Here is a 20,360-nt window from a genome sequence, read left to right on the forward strand (position 1 = left end):
ATCTTCCAGCCGTTGTGATATCCCAGCACTTTGTAAAGGGGGTGGGGGTGGGGGCAAGCCGAGGAGGCGTGGGCCATGGGACAACACAACCTTGCGGCAGCCAGACCTCCACGGAACAGGCCCGAGTGGCCGTGGACGCCAAAGGCACTTTAAAAAAAAAATTTAACAAAAAAAAAAAAAAAACCTGCCAAAAAACAGTTCTGCCTCACTGCAATGTGTAGCTTTTTCCTGCAATTTTTTTCATAATAAAAGAGGGAGTGAAGCTCGATTGCTCCCCCCCTCACTCCTCCACCCCCCTCTCAAGAGCCAAATGGATATGAGAAGGAAAGGGAAGAAAGGAAAAAAAAAAAGAACCCACACACCAATCTCTGAGGGGATGCCAGTGAGGTGTGGCTTGTATTTAAATATCCAATATGTCAATGTAAGGGGAGTGGGTATGTATATAAAGTGGCGTGTTGCATTTGATCGCCGGCCCGCAGGCAGCGATGCGAGGCGGGGAGGGATGGATGCGGAGAGGACGCGGTCCTCTGACTGAGAGCAAGGTCAGAAGCGCGCGGCCCCACGCTCCCCGCCGCTGAGAACTTCCTTGGACGCCAACAGACGTCTCCTGCAGCTGGGCAGAGCGCACAGCTAGCAAACGAGCCGAGCAAACGGAGCGAGCCAACGGAACGAGCACCGCCGGATCGCCCGCGCCCCGCCGCGGGGAGAAGCAGTTCGCGCCCCCCTGCGGTCCCGGCTCGGGCCCCCGTGTGCGCCCAGCACAGCCCGCGCCGCCGTTGGGCCCCCGCCATGGCGGAGGTGGGGGGGGTCTTCGCCTCTTTGGACTGGGATCTGCATGGTTTCTCATCATCTCTGGGGAACGTGCCCTTAGCTGACTCCCCGGGTTTCCTGAACGAGCGCTTGGGCCAGATCGAGGGGAAGCTGCAGCGGGGTTCGCCCACAGACTTCGCCCACCTGAAGGGGATTCTGCGGCGCCGCCAGCTTTACTGTCGCACCGGCTTCCACCTGGAGATCTTCCCCAACGGCACGGTGCATGGCACCCGCCACGATCACAGCCGCTTCGGTGAGGACGCGGTGACAAGGGTGGGGAACGGGAAGAGGGTGGACGCTGAGCTGGGGAGTTGAGGACTCCGAGTTCCTGGGGTGGGGCCCACGGGGCTGTCCTCCCCCCCCCCCCCCATACACTCCAGGCTGTGTGCTTCCTCTGGGTCCGTCGAGGCGGGACTTGATGGCTGGCGTGCAGCTGAGCCGCGCAACATCTCGGGGTCCCGCACTCTCGAATACAGTCGGGAGGCACTTCTTCTCCCCCCGCCTCCATGCTCCCTCCCCCGGGAGTGAGGGGCTCAGTCGAAGAGTTGAGCCTGAATCGTCCATGAAAACAGGTGGAGCTGGGGAGGAGCAGGAACTTGTCGCTTCTGAAGCCAGGGGATCGGGATCTGCTAAGCCTTTCGAGCGAGCCTCGAGGGCAGGCCTGATTAACTGGAAAGCGAGCCTGCAAAGGGCCAGGGGCGTGGTGGGCACACAGTCCTGTGCCCCGCATCACTCTTGGCTGGCGGGGACGCCAGCATCCGTGGGCACTGGTTGACCTCAGGTTGGCTTAGCCCGCAGTAGGAGCCAAGCTAGGCAGCACCGGGTGAAATGGGTACCGTATCCACCGTGCAAGGGCACCAATCCTGGGGACTGCTTTTTCCCCAAATCGACCTCTGGGGGATTGCTCACGCCCAGCCCTAGAAACAGGTGTCCAACTGGACATGGGGCAGAGAATCTTGCCTGCCTGTCACTATGTAGATGGCTCTCAGAGGACACAGCTGCCTGCCTCACTTACAGAACTAATTACTTCATCAGTAGAAGCCTTGGTCTGGGACAGAGACCATTAGCTTTCTAAGCAAATGTGTTCCCTCCTCAAGAATTTGCCATTTTTTATTTTCAATGTCCCATTCTCTACTAAGCCATCAAGCAAGTCCCATGACAGATAGCTTTCCTCCTCCCCGTCCTGCCAATGCCCTCTGTCTCCTTCCAAGGTCTTTTCAATCCAAGAAGGTCACCTTCTAATACCTAAGCCAGAAAAAAAGACTCGGCCCACCCTCTCAAGCATGACACCCTTGCTTCCCTTCCCCACCCCCCCCACCCTCCCCCTCCTTCCACAAACCTCTCCATCTTACTCTTCATGCCTTGCTAGAGCAGCAAGGGAGAAGGGCATAGTAAATGGGGCAGGCAGGAAGGGGCCAGTTAGTGCGGAAGACCAACCAAAGCAAACAACTTAGGGCCCAGGGCTGGTCTTCCTTGCTACGAGCAGGCAGGAACCTTAATGAGATCTATGTCATCTTGGAAAAATGCACTCAAACAGAGCCTGGAGTACAGTAGGTTGGGAGGGGTAATGGAGGGGTGCAGGTGTCTGTATAAACTTGCAGCAGGTCCTCAAAAGGGTGATAAGGTGGAGTGGGAAGAGAGGGAGTGTTAACTTGGCTCCTTTCCCTTCCATCAGTTGGGATTTTTCAGTCCCCTTTTGTTCCTTTTCATAAGAAACTGAGACCTCCACCCAGGCCTCAGAGGCTCCTAGAAAATGGCCTAAAGAATACTGGAATCATTGAATATAAGTGTGTGTGTGTGTGTGTGTGTGTGTGTGTGTGTGTGTGTGTAATGGAGAAATGCAGGCAAGGTCATGAAAGTGGAGAATGGCCATGCGGAGCTCTAAGTCCTTGCAGCCACCGCTACAAGTGTCTGTCTGACTCAGTGTCCACACTAGTCTGACAAACTACGAGGTCAATACAAATCAGTAATAGACTCTTGGGATAAGTGGTCCTTAATTACCTCCATCAAGACACATCTTGATTTCTTTTCATCTCCCAGACCTGCTAAGGGTGTTAACTTTAAGGAGAAACCAAAGGAAATAAAACTGGCAAAGGAAGAGATGTTTTCACAGTCACTTCATGGGCAGCTGGCTTCATTTCTGTGTTTACCTTGTATATTAATAATAATAATAATAATAATAATAAGTAGTAGTAGTAGTAGTAGTAGTAGTTGAGACCCTCTCCAAATGGCCTTTTCCCTTTCCTCTTTCCACTCCTTCTCTGACTTTCTGGCAGTTCCATGTATTTCCTATAAAGGAAACGATAACTGAGCAAAACTGTCTCTTTGTAATCTTTCTTGCCAACTTTCAAACCCACACCTAGTCTCTTTCTCGCAGTTGAGTTGTTTGGGAGCCCAGAATGAGATGCAGTTTGACTTCGCTAACTCTTTCCTCCCTCCACATTTGAGTTAATCAGCCAGGGTATTCAATAAATCGAAACTTTAACATTCCATAAGTGCTTTAGCAGTCAACATTCCAACAGGGTAAAGTAGGCCAGACTTAAGATATAAAATATTATAGATTTCTGCTCGGGGGGAGGAGGTAGTCTCCAAAGGCCATGTAAAGTAAATAGCTATTTGTTGTAATTGGAGAGCAGGGCCCCCAAGGATTACGCTGGAATCCATGTGCTCAGAACGAGTCAGGCTGAGCCCAAGAGCAGCCCCGACTCCAAATAATAACCTGTTGGCACAGCACATGCTCCCTGCTCTCCATCTGCAATCGGTAGCCAGGAATATTTCAACCCCCTCCTGGGCTGGTGACATTTACTCCAGACTGAGGTTCTTGGGGATCCTCACATTCCTAAGGGGCACCTGTGGATAGGCAGAGCCGGCCTTGGAAGCCACAGTGGAGGAGAGGCTTCCTCATGGGTGAGATGGAACAGGCTTTGGATTTTTCAGCGACCTGATTCTAGTAGTAGTAGTAGCAGTAGGAGTACTAGTAGTAGTAATATGTTAAATTATCTCTTTTTATTTTGTTGGTTAGTCATGAGGCTTGAACTGTGGGCCTAGGTGCTGTCCATGAGCTCTTCAGCCCATGGCTAGTGCTCTACCACTTTGAGCCACAGCACCACTTCCAGTTTTCTGGTGGTTTATTAGACATCAGAGTCTCATGGACTTTGCTGCCCAGGCTGCCTTTGAACCATGATCCTCAGATCTCAGCCTCATGAGTAGCTAAGACTACATGCGTGAGCCACCAGCACTTGGCCATGTTAAATGATCTTTAAGAAGTTGTACAAAGAGTTTCAATTCAACATATCTGTGTGTGAGTACAATGCATCTTGATCAATGTCACCTGGGCAAGATGCCAAGGCAGCACCATTTTGGCCCTTGATGGTCTAAAAGCATGGCTGGTGGACCTGAGGTGAGTCATGGAACCAAATTAAATGACATATTAGCCAATCATCTAGCTAGATTCTGAAATAGTGGGGCATAGGATCAATGGGCTTTGATGAAGGCTCTGAGGAAAGATGTATAAGGAGATGGGTCTAGAAATGGTCAAGAAAGGCCAGTGCCTAAGGTGTGCAGGTCAAGAAGAGGCAGAGTAGAAGGAGGTCCTGGGTCTGGAAGGGGTGAGAGAAGGGAGGACCAACTTTGTCTACTTAATACTTTGCTGTTAACACCCCTGTCCAGCTGGAGCTGGGAAAATAGGAAAATGTCTTGTTTTTGCTCCCCTTTCATGCTGGCTGGAATTCAGGAGAAGGTTTAGAAATATCTATTCCATCATCGTGTGCCACTGGGTTCCCACAGTCTGAATCCAGCTAATAGGAAAGTTGGCAAGGAGAAATGATGCCCAAAGACAGCTGGGCAGGGATGATTCCAGCTGTTGGAGACCCCTCTTACTGGACACAACCCAAGTGACTTCCTGTATGATCTGTCCTTTGGCATCAGGGTTCACAGAGAGTTGGAGAAAAACTGTGGTGACTCAAATAGCCACACCTCTTGGGTTTCATGATTTTGTTCGCACCCCAGGTCTCGGGCGGTGAGATCACAAGCCATCCTCTGCTACTTAAGAAGTGAGCTCAGGGTACTGAGAGACATGAGATACTGAGAGAATGAAGGAACAAAGACAAAGCTTGGATGTGATTTGCCTAAGCAAAACAAAGAACTGAAGGCTCCCATGGGTTGGTGCTCCTCAAAGTTTAGCACCCAGAACCAAATCATGACTTGGTTTCTAATTCCATCACCATATGGCCACTCTACTTTGAACATGCTCTTGCTTTTCTGTATGTCTCTAGCACAGTAGAACTAAGCATAGCACTTACCCCTGGAGTGTTCAAGCCAAGGGTTAGCCGAATAGCAGGGCAGTCTCCTCCTTTATGTGACTCACTAGATCTTTGCAAACGTGGCCTTAAATAATTCACACTAGGTCCCCGCTTTCTACATTTTGCATTAACTTTTAAATGATTGCTTTAATGTTTATTGATTTATTATTTTATGTAAACAGTTGTATGTAAAAAGGAGTTCTCATTTCACAAAGCAATTTATGAGTACAATGCATCAGACTTTTTTCTTTTTCTTTTTTGATATTTATTTGTTTGTTTGTTTGTTTGTTTTGTTTTGTCAGTCGTGGGGCCTGAACTCTGGGCCTGGGCACTGTCCCTCAGTTCTTCAGCTCAAGGCTAGCACTCTACCACTCAAGCCACAGCTCCACTTCCAGCTTTTTCTGCTTATGTGGTGCTGAGGAATGGAACCCTGGGCCTCATGCATGCAAGGCAAGCGCTGTACCACTAAGGCACCTTCCCAGCCCCTCTTTTTCTTTTAAATAAAAGCTTTTTCCAGACACCTATGGCTCACACCTATAATCTTAGCTGAGGAGGCTGAAATCTGAGGATCATAGTTTGAAGACAGCCTGGGCAGGAAAGTCTCAAAAATTCTGATTGCGAATTAGCCAGCAAAAAGCCAGAAACTAGAGTCGTGGCTTTAGTGAAAAACCACTGTCTTTGAGCACAAAAGCTGGGGACATTGTCCAGGCTCTGAGTTCAAGCCCCAGGACTGACACAAAAAAAAAAATGAAGACAGGATCTTGCTATTTAGTGCAAGAAGCTTTCCAACTTGGGATTCACCTATCTCAGCCTTCCATGTGCTGGGATTACAAGTACATACCACCATGTGAGACAATTTTTATTTTATTTTATTTTTTGGTCGTGGGGCTTGAACTCTGGGCCTGGGTGCTGTCCCTCAGCTCTTTTACTCAAAGCGAGTGCTCTGCCACTTGAGCCACAGCACCACTTCTGGTTTTCTGGTGGTTTATTGGAGATAAGAGTCTCATAGCCTTTCCTGCCCAGGCTGGCTTTGAACTGTGATCCTCAGATCTCAGCCTCCTGAGTAGCTAGGGTTACATGCATGAGTCACCAGCACCTGGATAATTTTTAAATTTGTATATAACCAGTTTTACATTTGATTTTTACTAGTTCCACTAATCACTCACCATCATCCCGAATTTAGTTCACCCAACAAAATCTCTTGGGCCATTGTTATTACATTTTTTAGAGATGGGTAAACTTGCATGTAACTAAAATACACGTAGGATGCTCCAGGCACTGGGTTCAATCCTCACCATCACAGAAAAGAAAAAGAAGAAATATGGTTACCGAAAGTGTGGAGATGAATGATACAGTGTATGGAAGAGAAAAGGGGAGGGAGGAGGGAGAGGGAGAGGAAGAAAGGAAGAGAGGGAGGGAGAGGGAGAGAGAGAGAGAGAGAGAGAGAAAGAGAGAGAGAGAGAGAGAGAGAGAGAGAGAGAGAGAGAGAGAGAGAGAGAGAGAGAAGCCCTCACAAACTATAATAACTATGAACTAAGGGATATGGTTAACTCAACTCTCTGTGCTTTGGGCTCACCTTTGTCCAACAAAACCCAAACTTAAGTGCCTTGGACTAGTGCAGGACTTTATAATACTGGCCCCAATGGAGCATATTTTGGTGAAGCCAGCCCACTTTGCCATCCTCTTGAGATTTCTTTGGTCTCTACCGTGTCATCCTCTCAGCTGTGTCTTTTGGAACTAGGATAAATAAGACTCCTATGTTCTCTTGTGGCTCATTTATTAAAACACTAAGCAGGGCAGAATCTGTGCAATGGGAGATGTAGATCCATTAAATCGGTGTTTGATTAACCTCTTACTCAGCACTAGCCATTTTCCCTTCCCTCCCACCAGTATGTGCCAATCTCTCTTCCCAAGACTCCCTTCTAGGTACTGGAAGCATCTGTAACAACCCAACTGAGGATTTCAATGAGAGACCAAAGGCCAAACCCTAAGACCCACCACCCACTAGCCAAGCCTCTGGAGTTCATAGTAGACTTGCCACAAGAGGTTTTAACCTGATTTCAAAATTAGCCACTTGCTGGATCTTGTTGGATCTTGGGAACTAGAGGAGAGAAAACTGATTTCAAGTTCAAAGCCAACCTGGGCTACATAGCCAGACCCTGCCTCTTAAAAGAATTATTTTTGCTTTATGCAATCAGCTCTGCTTCCTGTATAAGTAATTTAGAAGCATATTACCCTGAAATTTTTCATTTTTTGAATGAATGACAGCTAAGTAAGTGTGAGACCATTTCATAACTTTGGATACATAAAAAAATTGCACCCATGTTTTTAGTCTGTATATTTTAAAAGGAGGTAGGAGACAGAAATCTCAAAGAAGACTCCAATTGACTATTTATTTCATCTGTAGCTAGATAAGTAAGATACCATCTTAGGACAAAACTGTGGAAGTCTTCAATATCATCAGGATTTCATTTCTGGGTCCTTTCACCTTCTTTAGAGTTGTTCTGTTTCTTCCCATGGGGTAAATGAAAACATTTTCAAATCTTCACCTCTAACCTTGTCAGCTAAAAAGACATTTCTGAATTTCTTCCCTTTCCCCTTCAAGTTACAACATTTCATATCAGTATGGAGTCCAATACTACCTGCCAACTTCTACTGTGGATAAACTTTCAAAAAAACTCTCAAGAGAGAAGGGGAGAGTGACAGGCTTGTCAGCTTGAGGCTGTACTAGCTGCGAGCACTTTTTAGGAGAAAGCTTTCCTGAAGCCAAGTCTTCCCTCCTGCCATGAGCAAACTGAACAAACTCAGTGAGTGGCCCGTGTGGTATTTGTTAGCAGCAGCTAAGGGCAGTTGACAGGCCCATGTGGTTTTAAGGACATGGGAGCTGAGAGGGTGCAAAATAAGTTCAGCCCAGTGGACAGCAGGGTAAATGCTGTGTATGCTGGGAGGTGCAAGGTGACTTTAGGAAAGTTCCAAAAACCTCTTGCATTGAGAAAGCAGCTTTGCCATTACTTGAAATGACTGCTATTTGACAATAATGCCTTATCATTCTGAACCTTTAGTGACCAAAGCCTTTTTGGGGGCCTTCCTTATAACATACCTAGGAGGGTCGGGTTAATGGAGCTCAGTATAAATTGCTTGCCTAACACACTCAAGGCCCTGGATTTGATCCATAGAACTGCCAAATAAATCAATAAAATAGTGAAAAGTGTTACATAAAGGCAAAGATTGATTCTCCCTATTTTCCACATGGAAAAACTGAGGTCTGGAAATACTAGGTGTTTTAGCTGAAGTTTCATTTTTGCTGCAAAAAATGGTATTTTTTGGTTGTGTGTGTGTGTGTGTGTGTGTGTGTGTGTGTTGGTCCTGAAGCTTGAACTCAGGACTTGGGTGCGGTCTCTGAGCTTTTTTGCTTAAGGCTGATGCTCTATCACTTGATCCAAAGCTCTACTTCCAGCTTTTTTGTGGTTAATTGGAGATAGGAGTCTCACGGACTTTTCTGCACAGGTTGGCTTCAAACTGCAATCCTCATATCTCAGCCTCGGGAGTAGCTAGGATTAAAGGCATGAGCCACTGGAGCCTGGAAACAGATGTGTGTGTGTGTGTGTGTGTGTGTGTGTAGTGGGTCTTGAACTCTGGGCCTGGGCACTGTCCCTGAGTCTTCAGCTCAAGGTGAGAGCTCTACCACTTGAGCCACAGTACCACTTCCGGTTTTCTGGTGGTTAATTGGAGATGAGTCTCACTGACTTTCCTTGCACAGGCTGGCTTTGAACCATGATCCTCAGATCTCAGCCTCCTGAATAGCTAGGATTACAGGTGTGAGCCACCAGCGCCCAGCATTTTGGGTTTTTGTTGTTGTTGTTGTTGTTGTTTATCAGGGAATCACCACTGGCTCCCACGGCTGGCTTCTCATTGTGAGGTAGGATCATGTCACCTACCCAATGTTGCCCTAGCTTGATGCAACTAATAGAATGATGTTCCTTTTGCTACTCTAGGAATTCTGGAGTTCATCAGCCTGGCAGTGGGCTTGATTAGCATCCGGGGTGTGGACTCTGGCCTGTACCTGGGGATGAATGAACGAGGAGAGCTCTATGGATCGGTAAGCTTCACAGTTTCCTATTTATCAGAGGCTATTACCCACCAATGTTTGGACAATATAAGGCAAAAGGATGTTTATCTAGCACTTGAAAGTACTTTTGTCAACTGTAAAGGATTAGCTGCTTGTTCCTTCTTGGCTGCTCAGGGCCCTTGTCTACAATATCTTCACCCACTCAGCCCTCCAACAAAATATACTCTCTTCTGTGATACATTTACTTTGCCTTTTCTGCTAAAGGGCCAGCTAGCTTGATAATCGCAAGCTGCCACTCGTTTGTCAGTAGATGGTCAGGGTTTAGTGCAATAACCCAGAGCAATGCTTCTCCAGACCCAGGCTCCAGTGACTCATGCCTGTAATCCTAGCTATTCAGGAGGCTGAGATATGAAGATCACAGTTTGAAGCCAGCCCAGGCAGGAAAGTCCATAAGACTCTTATCTCCAATTAACCACTTAAAAGTCAGGAGTAGAACTGCAACCCAAGCAGTAAGCACAGTGCCTGCTTGAGCATTAAAGCTAAAGAGCTGGGCACCAGTGGTTCATGCCTGTAATTGTAGCTACTCAGGAGGCTGAGATCTGAGGACTGCAGTATGAAGCCAGTGGGTAGGAAAGTTCATGAGACTCTTATCTCCAAGTAACCACCAAAAAAGCCAAAAGTGGAGCTGTGGTTCAAGGGTAGAGCAGCAGCCTTGAGCTAAAAAGTTAAACTCAATGCTCAGGCTCTGAGGTCAGGCCCCAGTACTGGCAAAAAAACAAAGCTGTCCAGAGGAATAACTAGCAGGTAGGAGAAATCCAGGCAATGGGTAAATGCCTTCAAATAGAAGATTCTAAGGTTAGCAGCACAGATCCTGATTTCCACATTGCTTCCGTTGAATACCAGTGGCCAAATGAAACAAACAGTTGAAAAATGAAGGTTTCAGGGTCTGCTGACAGTGCTAAGCCCCTAGCTAGGCCTGAGCAGGGTGCAATACAAATCTTGTCTTCTGGAAGCTAGCCCAGCATCGGGGCATGGTGAGCGACTGCTGACCTTAACCCTTTCAGAGGATCCCAATTCCTGGCTTGGACTTTTGAGTCACATAGCATGCTTTCTGTCTCCCTACAACCCCATGGAATTGGAACACATTTTTCCCTGACACGTAAGAGATAGGCCTGTCCCCAGCACTCTGTATCCACTACCCTAGCAAGAAGTATGGTGGCCCAATTAAGAGTGAGAAGGGACAGAGGCAAGAGACCCAGGGCCTGCCAGCTTCAAATAGGCAGATTGGAGGAGGTTTTCAAGGAGATCTTTTCTGGGCTCATTAACTGACAGGCTGAGACCCTTCAGTACGAAAGATCACAGCTCACCTCACGTAGAGCTTTATATAGATCTGAGGCCTTTGCCTGTCCGTTGATTGGGTTGACTGCAATCTCAATGGAGTTTGAATGCTCTTAGGCCTAGAGAGGGAGGAAGCTCTCAGTGGGTGCCATGAAGCCATCAGGAGCCCATGAAAGAAATCCTAAGGCTCAAAACTCCAGCAGAGGAAGAGAGCACCGGTGGCACCCATCTGTAATCCTAACTACTCAGGAGGCTGAGATCTGAGGATCAAGAGTCAAAGCCAGCCAGGGCAGTTAAATGGGAGAGACCCTCCAATTCACCAGCAAAAAGGTAGAAGTGTAGCAGTGGCTCCACTGATAAAGCACCAGCATTTAGTGAAAAAGCTAAGGAACATCATTAGGCCTTGAGTTCAAGCCTCAGTACTGGCACAAAAGTAATAATCATCATCTAGTGGAAGCCATCTCCTCCAATCCCCTTCCTTCAAGAAAGATTTCAGCCAGGTGCCAGTGGCTCACACCTGTAATCCTAGCTACTCAAGAGGCTGAGGATCCTGGTTGAAAGCCAGCCTGGGCAAGGAAAGTCCGTGAGACTCATATCTCCAATTAACCACCAGAAAACCGGAAGTGGTGCTGTGGCTCAAGTGGTAGAGCACTCACCTGAGCTAAAGAGCTCAGGGACAGCTCCCAGGCCCAAAGTTCAACCCCCACAACCAACAACAACAAAAAGATCTCACTGGAAGTGGTGCTGTGGCTCAAGTAGTAGAGTACTAGCCTTAAGCAAAAGAAGCTCACAATAAAATAAAATAAATAAATAAATAAATAAAAAAGAAGCTCAGGATTAGCACCCAGTCCCTGAGTTCAAGCCCCACCATCAATCCCCCAAAAAAGCAACCAAACAAAGAAAGATCTCACCCAAGACATTTTTTGTGCAGTTTGTGAAAGAGAATGGACCTTGGATGCTACTTGGAAGAAAGGTACATGGGTAATGTGGGAGGAGAAAGGACTATCAGTGTGCCTTGCTGTTTTAGGGAGTCATCTAATGAACCCTGCTCTTTTTTCTCATCCACACAGAAGAAACTCACACGTGAATGTGTTTTCCGGGAACAGTTTGAAGAAAACTGGTACAACACTTACGCCTCCACCTTGTACAAACACTCAGACTCGGAGAGACAATATTATGTGGCCCTGAACAAAGACGGCTCACCCCGCGAGGGATACAGGACTAAACGACACCAGAAGTTCACTCACTTTTTACCCAGGCCAGTAGACCCTTCTAAGTTGCCCTCCATGTCCAGAGAACTCTTCCGCTATAGGTAATGGACCTGGGGAGGGGGAGGAAAGGGGGGAAAATCTGTGACCTTAGTAATTCTGAGGCCACGGCTGTGTCTACAAGCACTATACTCATAGCTTTCCAAGTCTTCCTATCAATTTAGATAACAGAGAGGCACTTACCATTCAACTTGACCCAGCTGTTGATCCCTGGTTGTTCAAAGTGTATATGAAGGTTGAGTTATTTTGGGGAGGGATGTGGGGGGATGGGGCGGGCCTGAGGGAAAGCCTGTATATACTTTTTTTCTTTAATCATGTTCTTTCCTCTGAGGTGGAATGACAAAGAATTGGGGAGGGGGATGGGCGTGGCAGGGGAACCCTGTCAAGGGTCAAGGGTTGTCTTGCCCCCACAATCCTCCCAAATGCCTTGAGAATGGATATAAAAGAAAGACCAAGGAATCTGCCACAGATGCTACCTACAGAGCTTTGAAAAAGTCTCCTGAAGAAAATCCTCAGGGCTCCCGCCCTGCTGCGAGCCGGCCTCTACTCCGGCTCTGCTGATTTCTCATTCGTCCTAACATGCAGTTTTCCTGCCATTGCAAGTGGGAAGAGGGCTAGGCTGTATGAAAATCATATTCAAATGTTAAGCATGGATACTGTGCATAAGGACAAACTATTTATGAAATGTATATGCTATTTATTTTATATATTTATTTATTTCAAAAAATAATTTTATTTTTAATGAGAGATGCTATGACTGGATTTTCATCAGAAAGAATAAGGTCCTACTGAAACAGGATAAAAAATGACTTATTAAAGGCTTTTATTGGCAATAAAATTGTCTTTATATTGTAAACACTGAGTGATCCTATTGATTTGTACATTTCAGAGAATTAAAAGGTTGGTGAAGCTCTTCCCTCCCATTCATTAGAATTCCTGCTAGGGATGCCCTACAGTCTATGCCAAGGCACTACTGAAGGCCTAGTAGTCCTTTCAGGTCCTGTGATTTTAAACTTAGTACTGAATCTAAACTTTAGGAAGCTTGTAATCATACCTACTTCAGAGGAAGAGACAGAGATGATCACGATTCAAGACCAATCCAGGCAAAAAGTTTGTTGAGACCCCCATCTCAAGCAATAGCTGGGAATAGTTAGTATGTGCCGGATATCCCAGCTATGGAGAAAGCTGAGATTGGGAGGATTGCAGTTCCACAGACATTAACAAAATCAGGAGGCTGAGATCTGAGGATCGCATTTTGAAGCCAGTCCAGGCAGGAAAGCCTGTGGACTCTTATCTCCAATTAATCACAGAAAAAGCCGGAAGTGGCCCTGTGGCTCAAGTGGTAGAGTGCCAGCCTTGAGCAAAAAGTAGCTCAGGGACAGTGCCCAGGCTGAAAGTTCAAGCCGCAGGACCAGCAAAAACATAATCTCAGGACTCCGCCTTGATGGAAGAAACTGGGATTGGTGGTATGTGCCTGTCATCCCAGCTACATTAGGAAGCATAAAATAGGAGGATAGAGGCCCAGGCACGTGCTCAAGCAAAAAGTTAGATCCTATCTGAAAATAACTAGGAGGGGCTAGAAACGTGGCTCAAAGGTAAGAGTGTTGGCCTAGCAAGCATGAGGCCAAAGCATAAGAGTCCAAACTGTAGCACCACCACCACCAAGATAAATAAATAAATAAATAAAACCTTTAGGAAGGCTGCACCAATACTTCTAATTGAAGTTCCTCCCATTCATACTTAGAAAAATTAGGCACTGAGAAATTCTTTTTGAGGACTTGCTTAGCCCAAAGCCCTAAGGTCAGAAACACTAATTGGTGGCTTCATACTTCAGATAGGAGCAAAACAATTCAAAACAATATTCAACAGGGAGACTGATTTTTTTTTGTCAGTTGTGGGGCTTGAACTCTGGTCCTGGGTAATGTCCTTCAGCTCTTTAGCTCAAGGCTAATGCTCTACCACTTGAGCCACAGAGCCACTTCTGGCTTTTTGTTTGTTTGTTTGTTTGTTTATGTGGTGTTGAGGAATGGAACCCAGGGCCTCATGCATGCAAGACAAGCACTGAGCCACCTTCCCAGCCCCAAGACTGATTTTTTTTGAGCCTGCCAATTTCCTTTCTGAACGATGATCTCCTCCATCTCTTTACCAGCTCCCATCATCCCTTGTGAGTGCTTCTGGGAAGCCATCAACACATTTCCATCATGCAGTAGTGCGCACAGTATATGGTCTTTTGACCAGCAGAATCACCTGGAAACTGACTAGAGACATAAATTATCAAAAACTTGAGGACAGAACCTGGATTCTATGTGTTAATGAGACTCCCAAGGAATCTCTGGGCACACTATAGTTTGAGACCTAATGCCCTAATTTGTTTTCCCTTGTGTTTGCAACCAAATGGTTTATAAAGTCCCAGGGTGGCTTTGGTCCATAGAACAAATCAGGGTGATTCTAGTTAGTGGGGCAGGATGGGGGGGAAGGGAGAGGATGGCATTCCTGGAGCTGTACCTTTCCCATACTAAGTATACTTGTTTGGCCTCTCCACTGATATTTGCAGAGAGAAGAGCACAGGTTGACTTGCATTTTCATAGTGAATGTTGCCAGGAAATAAGAATCAAAGGGATGCAGGTCTCATTGAGAGCACAAACACCATGGTGGCATGGTGGGAAAAGGTTTGGATCTAGAACAGTCCTTAGTATTCCTCAGTCCCATCACATGGGCATCCCTTATTTTTCCAATGAATTGTGTGAGTGGGAATCAAATAGCTTACATACTAGCTCATGTAAGAAGCAAAATCACGAGTTGGAAATATAGCTCGTGTCTAGCATGCATGAAGTCCTAGGTTCCAATCTCAAGCATCACCACCACAACAATTATAACAAAATCAGAAAATCTATACAAAGCACCTGTAATTCTAGCTATTTGAGAAGTAGAGATTCGGAAGACTGAGGTTGGAGGCCAGCCTAGGCAAAAGTTAGTGAGAGCCCATCTCAATCAATAAGCCAAGCATGGTAGCACACATCTATAGTCTGAAAGGCCTTCAGAAAGATAGTTGTAGTGTACAGTCAGCCCTGGGGGAAAAGGATTCTGCTGAAAACTAACAAAAGGAACTAGTAGCTTATGCCTTAATCATAGCTACTCAAAAGGCTGAGATCTGAAGATCATGATTCAAAGCCAGCCTAGTCAGAAAAGCCTGTGAAACTCTTATCTCTAATTAGTCACCAGAATGCTAGAGTGGAACTGTGGCTCAAGTGGTAGAGCACCACCCTTGAGTGAAAAAGCTAAGGGATAGCACTCAGTCCCTGAGTCCAAGCCTCAGTACCAACCCTCCACATACACATAAATTTCTAAAGCAAAAAATGACTTAAGGGCATGGTTCAAGTGGTAGAGCACCTGCCTACCAAAGGGAAGACTCTGAATTCAAACCTTAGAACTGAAAGAAAAAACTTATCTAAATTCCCAGCAAAGAAATTACACCTAGGAGAATAAAAACCCAAAATAGCAAACAATAATATGATAAAAAGAGTTAAGCTGGGCTGGGAATGTGGCTTAGTGGTAGAGAGCTTACCTAGCATGCATGAAGCCCTGGGTTCGATTCCTCAGTACCACATACACAGAAAAAGCTGAAAATGGTGGAAGAGTCCTAGCCTTGAGCACAGAGAGGCTCGCGGACAGTGTCCAGTCCCAGAGTTCAAGCCCAGGACTGGCAAAAAAAAAAAGTGTTAAGCTGCATGGCTTGTGTGATACTGACTAGATTGCTAGTCACCCCCAAGATGGAAATCTCAGGGGGCTACAGAAAGTAGTGAGTCTCCCAAAAGGGATGATGCTTTCTTTGAAGAACCAGTAGGACTTGGGAAAGCAAATGATGTTCATTTTGTGTAGGAAGAAGACACATTGTGTCTAGAATTCTCCAGCAGAACTCTAAAAACCAACTACATAACATGTTTATTACATTTGGTGGTTTTGTTTGTTGAGATGGACTTGCTATATAGCCCAGGCTGGCCTGGAATTTGCTATGCCTCCTGGGTGCTGAGACTACAGGTATGTACCACCACACACACCCAGCTTACACATTATAAATGAGCATCATACCTTAATTGTACAAAAGAAGAGATTTCATTGTGACATTTCCACACATGTGTTTTAATCATATTCACCCCTTTTATTCTTCCTTCCTCTCTCTCCTCCTTCTTCCTCTTGATTTTTTTGTTATTATTGTTTTGTTTTTGTGGTGTTAAAGCTTAAACCTAGGGCTTCATACATAGTAGGCAATTTTAGTTTTTTTTAGAAGAAATCTTGCTATGTGTTGCCCAGGTTGGCTCTAATTTTCTAAGCTTAAGCAATTTTTCTGCCTCATTCTCCTGAGTGCTAGGACTATAGGTATATGCTACCACACTCAACTTCTCATCTTGCTTTTAAAACCCAAATTTTACCAATGTTATCAGTGTTCACTTGCCTATAACTTTTTTTGCCAGTCTTGAGGCCTGAACTCGGCCTGGGCACTGTCCCTCAGCTCTTCAGCTCAAGGCTAGTGCCAAAGTGCCACTTCTGGCTTTTTTTCTGCTTATGTGGTGCTGAGGAATCCAACCCATCCTCCCGCCCACTCCCATCCCACTCCCATCCCATCCTCCCGCCACTGCCCCACCCAACCCTCCTCCCCACCCCCCACCAAAGTTGTAAAGTTCGTTTTCGACATAACGACTTGTACATCTCATTGTTGCAATGGGTCCACCTGTATCCGTATTTAAACGATTTGTTTTTTCCCTACCCCTCCACAAATTATAACAACATCAAATACAGTGAAATCAGGGGTTATACCATGGGGGAGGGACATACAAAGCAACAAAGAAATCATATTATAAATGTGTTAGAAACAATTGCATGAAAGAAAAAAACATTTGAATACATATCTTAAGGTTCATTTCCCTAACATCAACTTATCTGACCATTTCTGCTTGACTCAGACATATACTAGTTATTGCAAATAAGGGAAACCATGGGACCTATGTTTCTTTGGCCTGGCTTACTTCACTTCATTTAATTTTTTCCAAGTCTTTCCATTTTCTAACAAATGGGGCAATGTCATTCTGTCTGATGGAGGCATAGAATTCCATTGTGTATATATACCACATTTTCTGATCCATTCATCTACTGAGGGGCATCTGGATTGGTTCCATATCTTAGCTATGGTAAATAAGGGTGCAATAAACATAGTGGTGCTGGTAGCTTTAGTATGGTCTTGTTTGTGAATATTTGGGTAAATGCCCAAAAGTGGGATTGCTGGGTCATAGGGGAGCTCTATGTGGAGTCTTTTGAGGAACCTCCATACTGCTTTCCAAAGTGGTTGAATAAGTTTACACTCCCACCAACAATGCAGTAAGGTTCCCTTCTGTCCACATCTTGTTGTTGTTGTTGTTCTTGTTCTTGTTTGTTGTCAGTCATGAGAGCTAATCTCTGGGCCTGTCCCTCAGCTCTTCAGCTCAAAGCTAGTGCTCTACCACTTTGAGCCACACTGCCACTTCTGGCTTTTTCTGCTTATGTGATGCTGAGGAATCAAACCCAGGGCCTCATGCATGCAAGGCAAGCACTCTACCACTGAGCCAACTTCCCAGCCCTTATGCTATTTTTTTTGGGGGGGGGGGGGTTCCGGTCGTGGGGCCTGAACTCTGGGCCTGGGCGCTGTCCCTCAGCTCTTCAGCTCAAGGCTAGCGCTCTACCACTTGAGCCACAGTGCCACTTCCAGCTTTTTTCTTTTTGCTTATGTGGTGCTGAGGAATCGAACCCAGGGCCTCATGCATGCAAGGCAAGCACTCTACCACTGAGCCACCTTCCCAGCCCCCCTTATGCTATTTTTGAGATAGGGTCTTACTTGATATTTGGCTAGCCACAACTGTACTCCTTCTATTTGGGTTTCCCTACATAACTGCGATGACATGCCTGTGCCACTGAACTCAACCATTGGTTGAGATGGAGTTTTGTGAATTTTTTTGCCTGGGCTGGCCTCAAACTATGATCCAACAGATATCTGCCTCCCAAGTAGCTAGGGTTACAGGCTTGAACATCAATACCCAGTCCTGAGATCACACCATTGCATCCTTTTCCTCATGTTTTGGAAATTTCTAGCACAAAAGAGACACTTGGGAAATCTTTATTGATTAAAAGAAGGGTTGGTTGAAAAAATGTAAGTAAGTGAATGGATGGAAAAAGACATGAAAACCTTCATTAGCAAAAAAATAAACACATAACCTCATATATCTCTTATATATTTGTATATAGGATATATGTGCTACAGATGATGGGCTAGAGAGAATAGCTATATTATAAAATCATCTGAAGTGTTACTCTAAGTTCTAAATATACTTAATTAGGCACTATGACAGACTTGAGTGTGACTGGAGACTGATAATGAGTTCCCCATCGCTGAAAGTGTTTAAGCAGAGACTAGACAGCCACTGACAAGAGTATTGCATCATTTAGAATTGTAGAGAAAGGTGGTAGGATGTGGTCATAGTTTAACAACTATATATTTTATAAGATATCCCCCCCAAAAAAATTCTCCTGAGCATCAGTGTTCCAAGAAAGAATATGTGGAAGTGGCGCTGTGGCTCAAGTGGTAGAGCACTAGCCTTGAGCTGAAGAGCTGAGGGACAGCGCCCAGGCCCAGAGTTCAGGCCCCACGACCAACAAAAAAAAAAAGAAAGAATATGTAAGACTTAAAAATACCACCCACCTGCTATTACAGGACAAGACAAATACTGTGGATCAAAAATTCCAAACTTGGAGCTGGGTACCAATGGCTTGTGCCTATAATCCTGGCTAACTCAGAAGGCTGTGATCTGAGGATCGTGTTTCAAAGCAAGCCCAGGCAGGATGATCTGTGAAACTCTTATCTACAATAAACTACTCAGAAAAAGCCAGAAGTGGAGCTGTGGCTCAAGTGGTAGAGCACTAGCCTTGAGCAAAAGAAGCTCAAGGACAGCACTCAGGCCCTGAGTTCAAGCCCCAGTATTGGCAAAAAGAAGAGAAAGAATTGTGCTTCTGCGGTCCTATGTAAAAACCTTGTCAGTCAAATTTGACAACAAAAAGATGCAAGTGCAGGGAGGGAGGAACAAGAATGACTCCACTACCTAGGGTACTGAACAGAACCCCAGTCCCAGGCTAGCCCTAACAGCAGCCCTGACACCAGGCCTTCCTTCCTCTCCCTCACACTCTTCCTTCCATTCCTATTGCCACTGCCTAATGTTGCTGTCTTGGTCTGTTTTCTATTTCTGTAATTGCTCATTTAATCTATATCATCATAGATAATTGAAATAATTTATTATATAATAAAGCATAATAAATACATCATATGTAACTATGGTATAATTAAATATTATATAATATGTATAATAATACATTGTCCAAAGTTATAATCGTGGAAACACACACAAACTAATAGAATGGGTGGAGCCCCACCCATTTGGTGTTATTAACTTTAATCACATCCCAAATATCCCACCTGCAAATATCACAGATTAAGTTTTTACCTTCTGTCTGTGTGTCTTTCTGTCTTGTCTGTTTGGAAGTAGTATCTCCCTTTGTAGCACAGGCTAGCTTCAAATTCACAATCTTTTTGAGAGTAGGAGTACAGGTATGTGCCACCATGTCTGTAACATCTCACAATAGAGATTAAATTTCAACAAAAGATTTTGCAGGAAGCTGACATTTGAGGATTGTAGTTCAAATCCAGCCCAGGCAGGAGCATAGCAAGAGACTCTTATCTCCAGGTAACTATCAAAGTGAATCTGTGGTAGTGTGCTAACCTTGAGCACAAAGCTTAGCGACACTGCCCAGGCTCTGAGTTCAAGTCCCATACTTGTGCTTGCACATATGCAAGAAACCTATAAGAAGGATTTTTCCATTTTGAGTTGAAGATGAGGGAGCACTAAGAAGGGCAAAGTAAATGATGTTCCCATCTTTCTGTTGAGCAAGAGCACTAGATGACTGGCGATAAACATGCCTCCACATCTTTCCGCAGGCAGGCAGCTCCCTACATGCCATTGCTTATATTCTTCTACGACAAAGCTTGTGAAGGAAAGCCTGGGAAAAGGCAATGGAGCTCAAACTACTACTCCAGAGAGGAGAAAAGCCATCCTCAAGGGTCAACCAGGAGAGGGCTAGAGCTGCACTCCAGGCAACTTGGACTGGGCTCAGGTGACCTGTGTCCCCACTGGAGCCCTGAGCCTGCTAGATTTCTCACCAGGCAGCTAGGGAATCACACTATGGCTGAGCACTGCCGTGACTTGGCTAGATGATAAACTTATGTTGTTTTTTTTCTTATTTCAAGTCCGATTAAGTTCCTTGGGGAAGGAAGCCTGCACTGACAGCTCTGCTAAGCTCCTTCCATCTCAACCTGGTGAGTTCAGTATCTGGCTATTTTTGAGCATGAATATCTATTATGATTTGAATAGTCTCACCAAAATGTGTGTGTGTGTGTGTGTGTGTGTGTGTGTGTGTGTGTGTGTGTGTGTGCATGCCAGTCCTGGGGCTTGAGCTCAGGGCCTGAACTTTTGTGCTCAAGACTACCATTTCTACCAC

General features: G+C 45.5%; 1 protein-coding gene across 1 annotated transcript; it reads left to right on the forward strand.

The window, feature by feature from the left end:
- The first annotated feature begins 486 nt into the window (after nt 1-486).
- On the forward strand, nt 487-12,606 carry Fgf16 (fibroblast growth factor 16). The gene is made up of 3 exons (XM_042668271.1): nt 487-1,063; nt 9,107-9,210; nt 11,589-12,606. The coding sequence occupies exons 1-3, from the start codon at nt 790-792 to the stop codon at nt 11,832-11,834; spliced, it is 624 nt and encodes a 207-aa protein (XP_042524205.1). The 5' UTR covers nt 487-789; the 3' UTR covers nt 11,835-12,606.
- Nucleotides 12,607-20,360: the final 7,754 nt, after the last annotated feature.

This window comes from Dipodomys spectabilis, unplaced genomic scaffold (genome assembly GCF_019054845.1).
Source record: "Dipodomys spectabilis isolate Male_0828 unplaced genomic scaffold, ASM1905484v1 ptg000424l, whole genome shotgun sequence".
NCBI classification, from domain to species: Eukaryota; Metazoa; Chordata; class Mammalia; order Rodentia; family Heteromyidae; genus Dipodomys; species Dipodomys spectabilis.

Bases quoted from the DNA above. Each gene is read 5' to 3' on its own strand.
- Fgf16 (XM_042668271.1), top strand. From the start codon at position 790: ATGGCGGAGGTGGGGGGGGTCTTCGCCTCTTTGGACTGGGATCTGCAT. The intron at 1,064-9,106 runs GTGAGGACGCGG...TTGCTACTCTAG, and splicing joins CCACGATCACAGCCGCTTCG to GAATTCTGGAGTTCATCAGC. The intron at 9,211-11,588 runs GTAAGCTTCACA...TCATCCACACAG, and splicing joins GAGGAGAGCTCTATGGATCG to AAGAAACTCACACGTGAATG.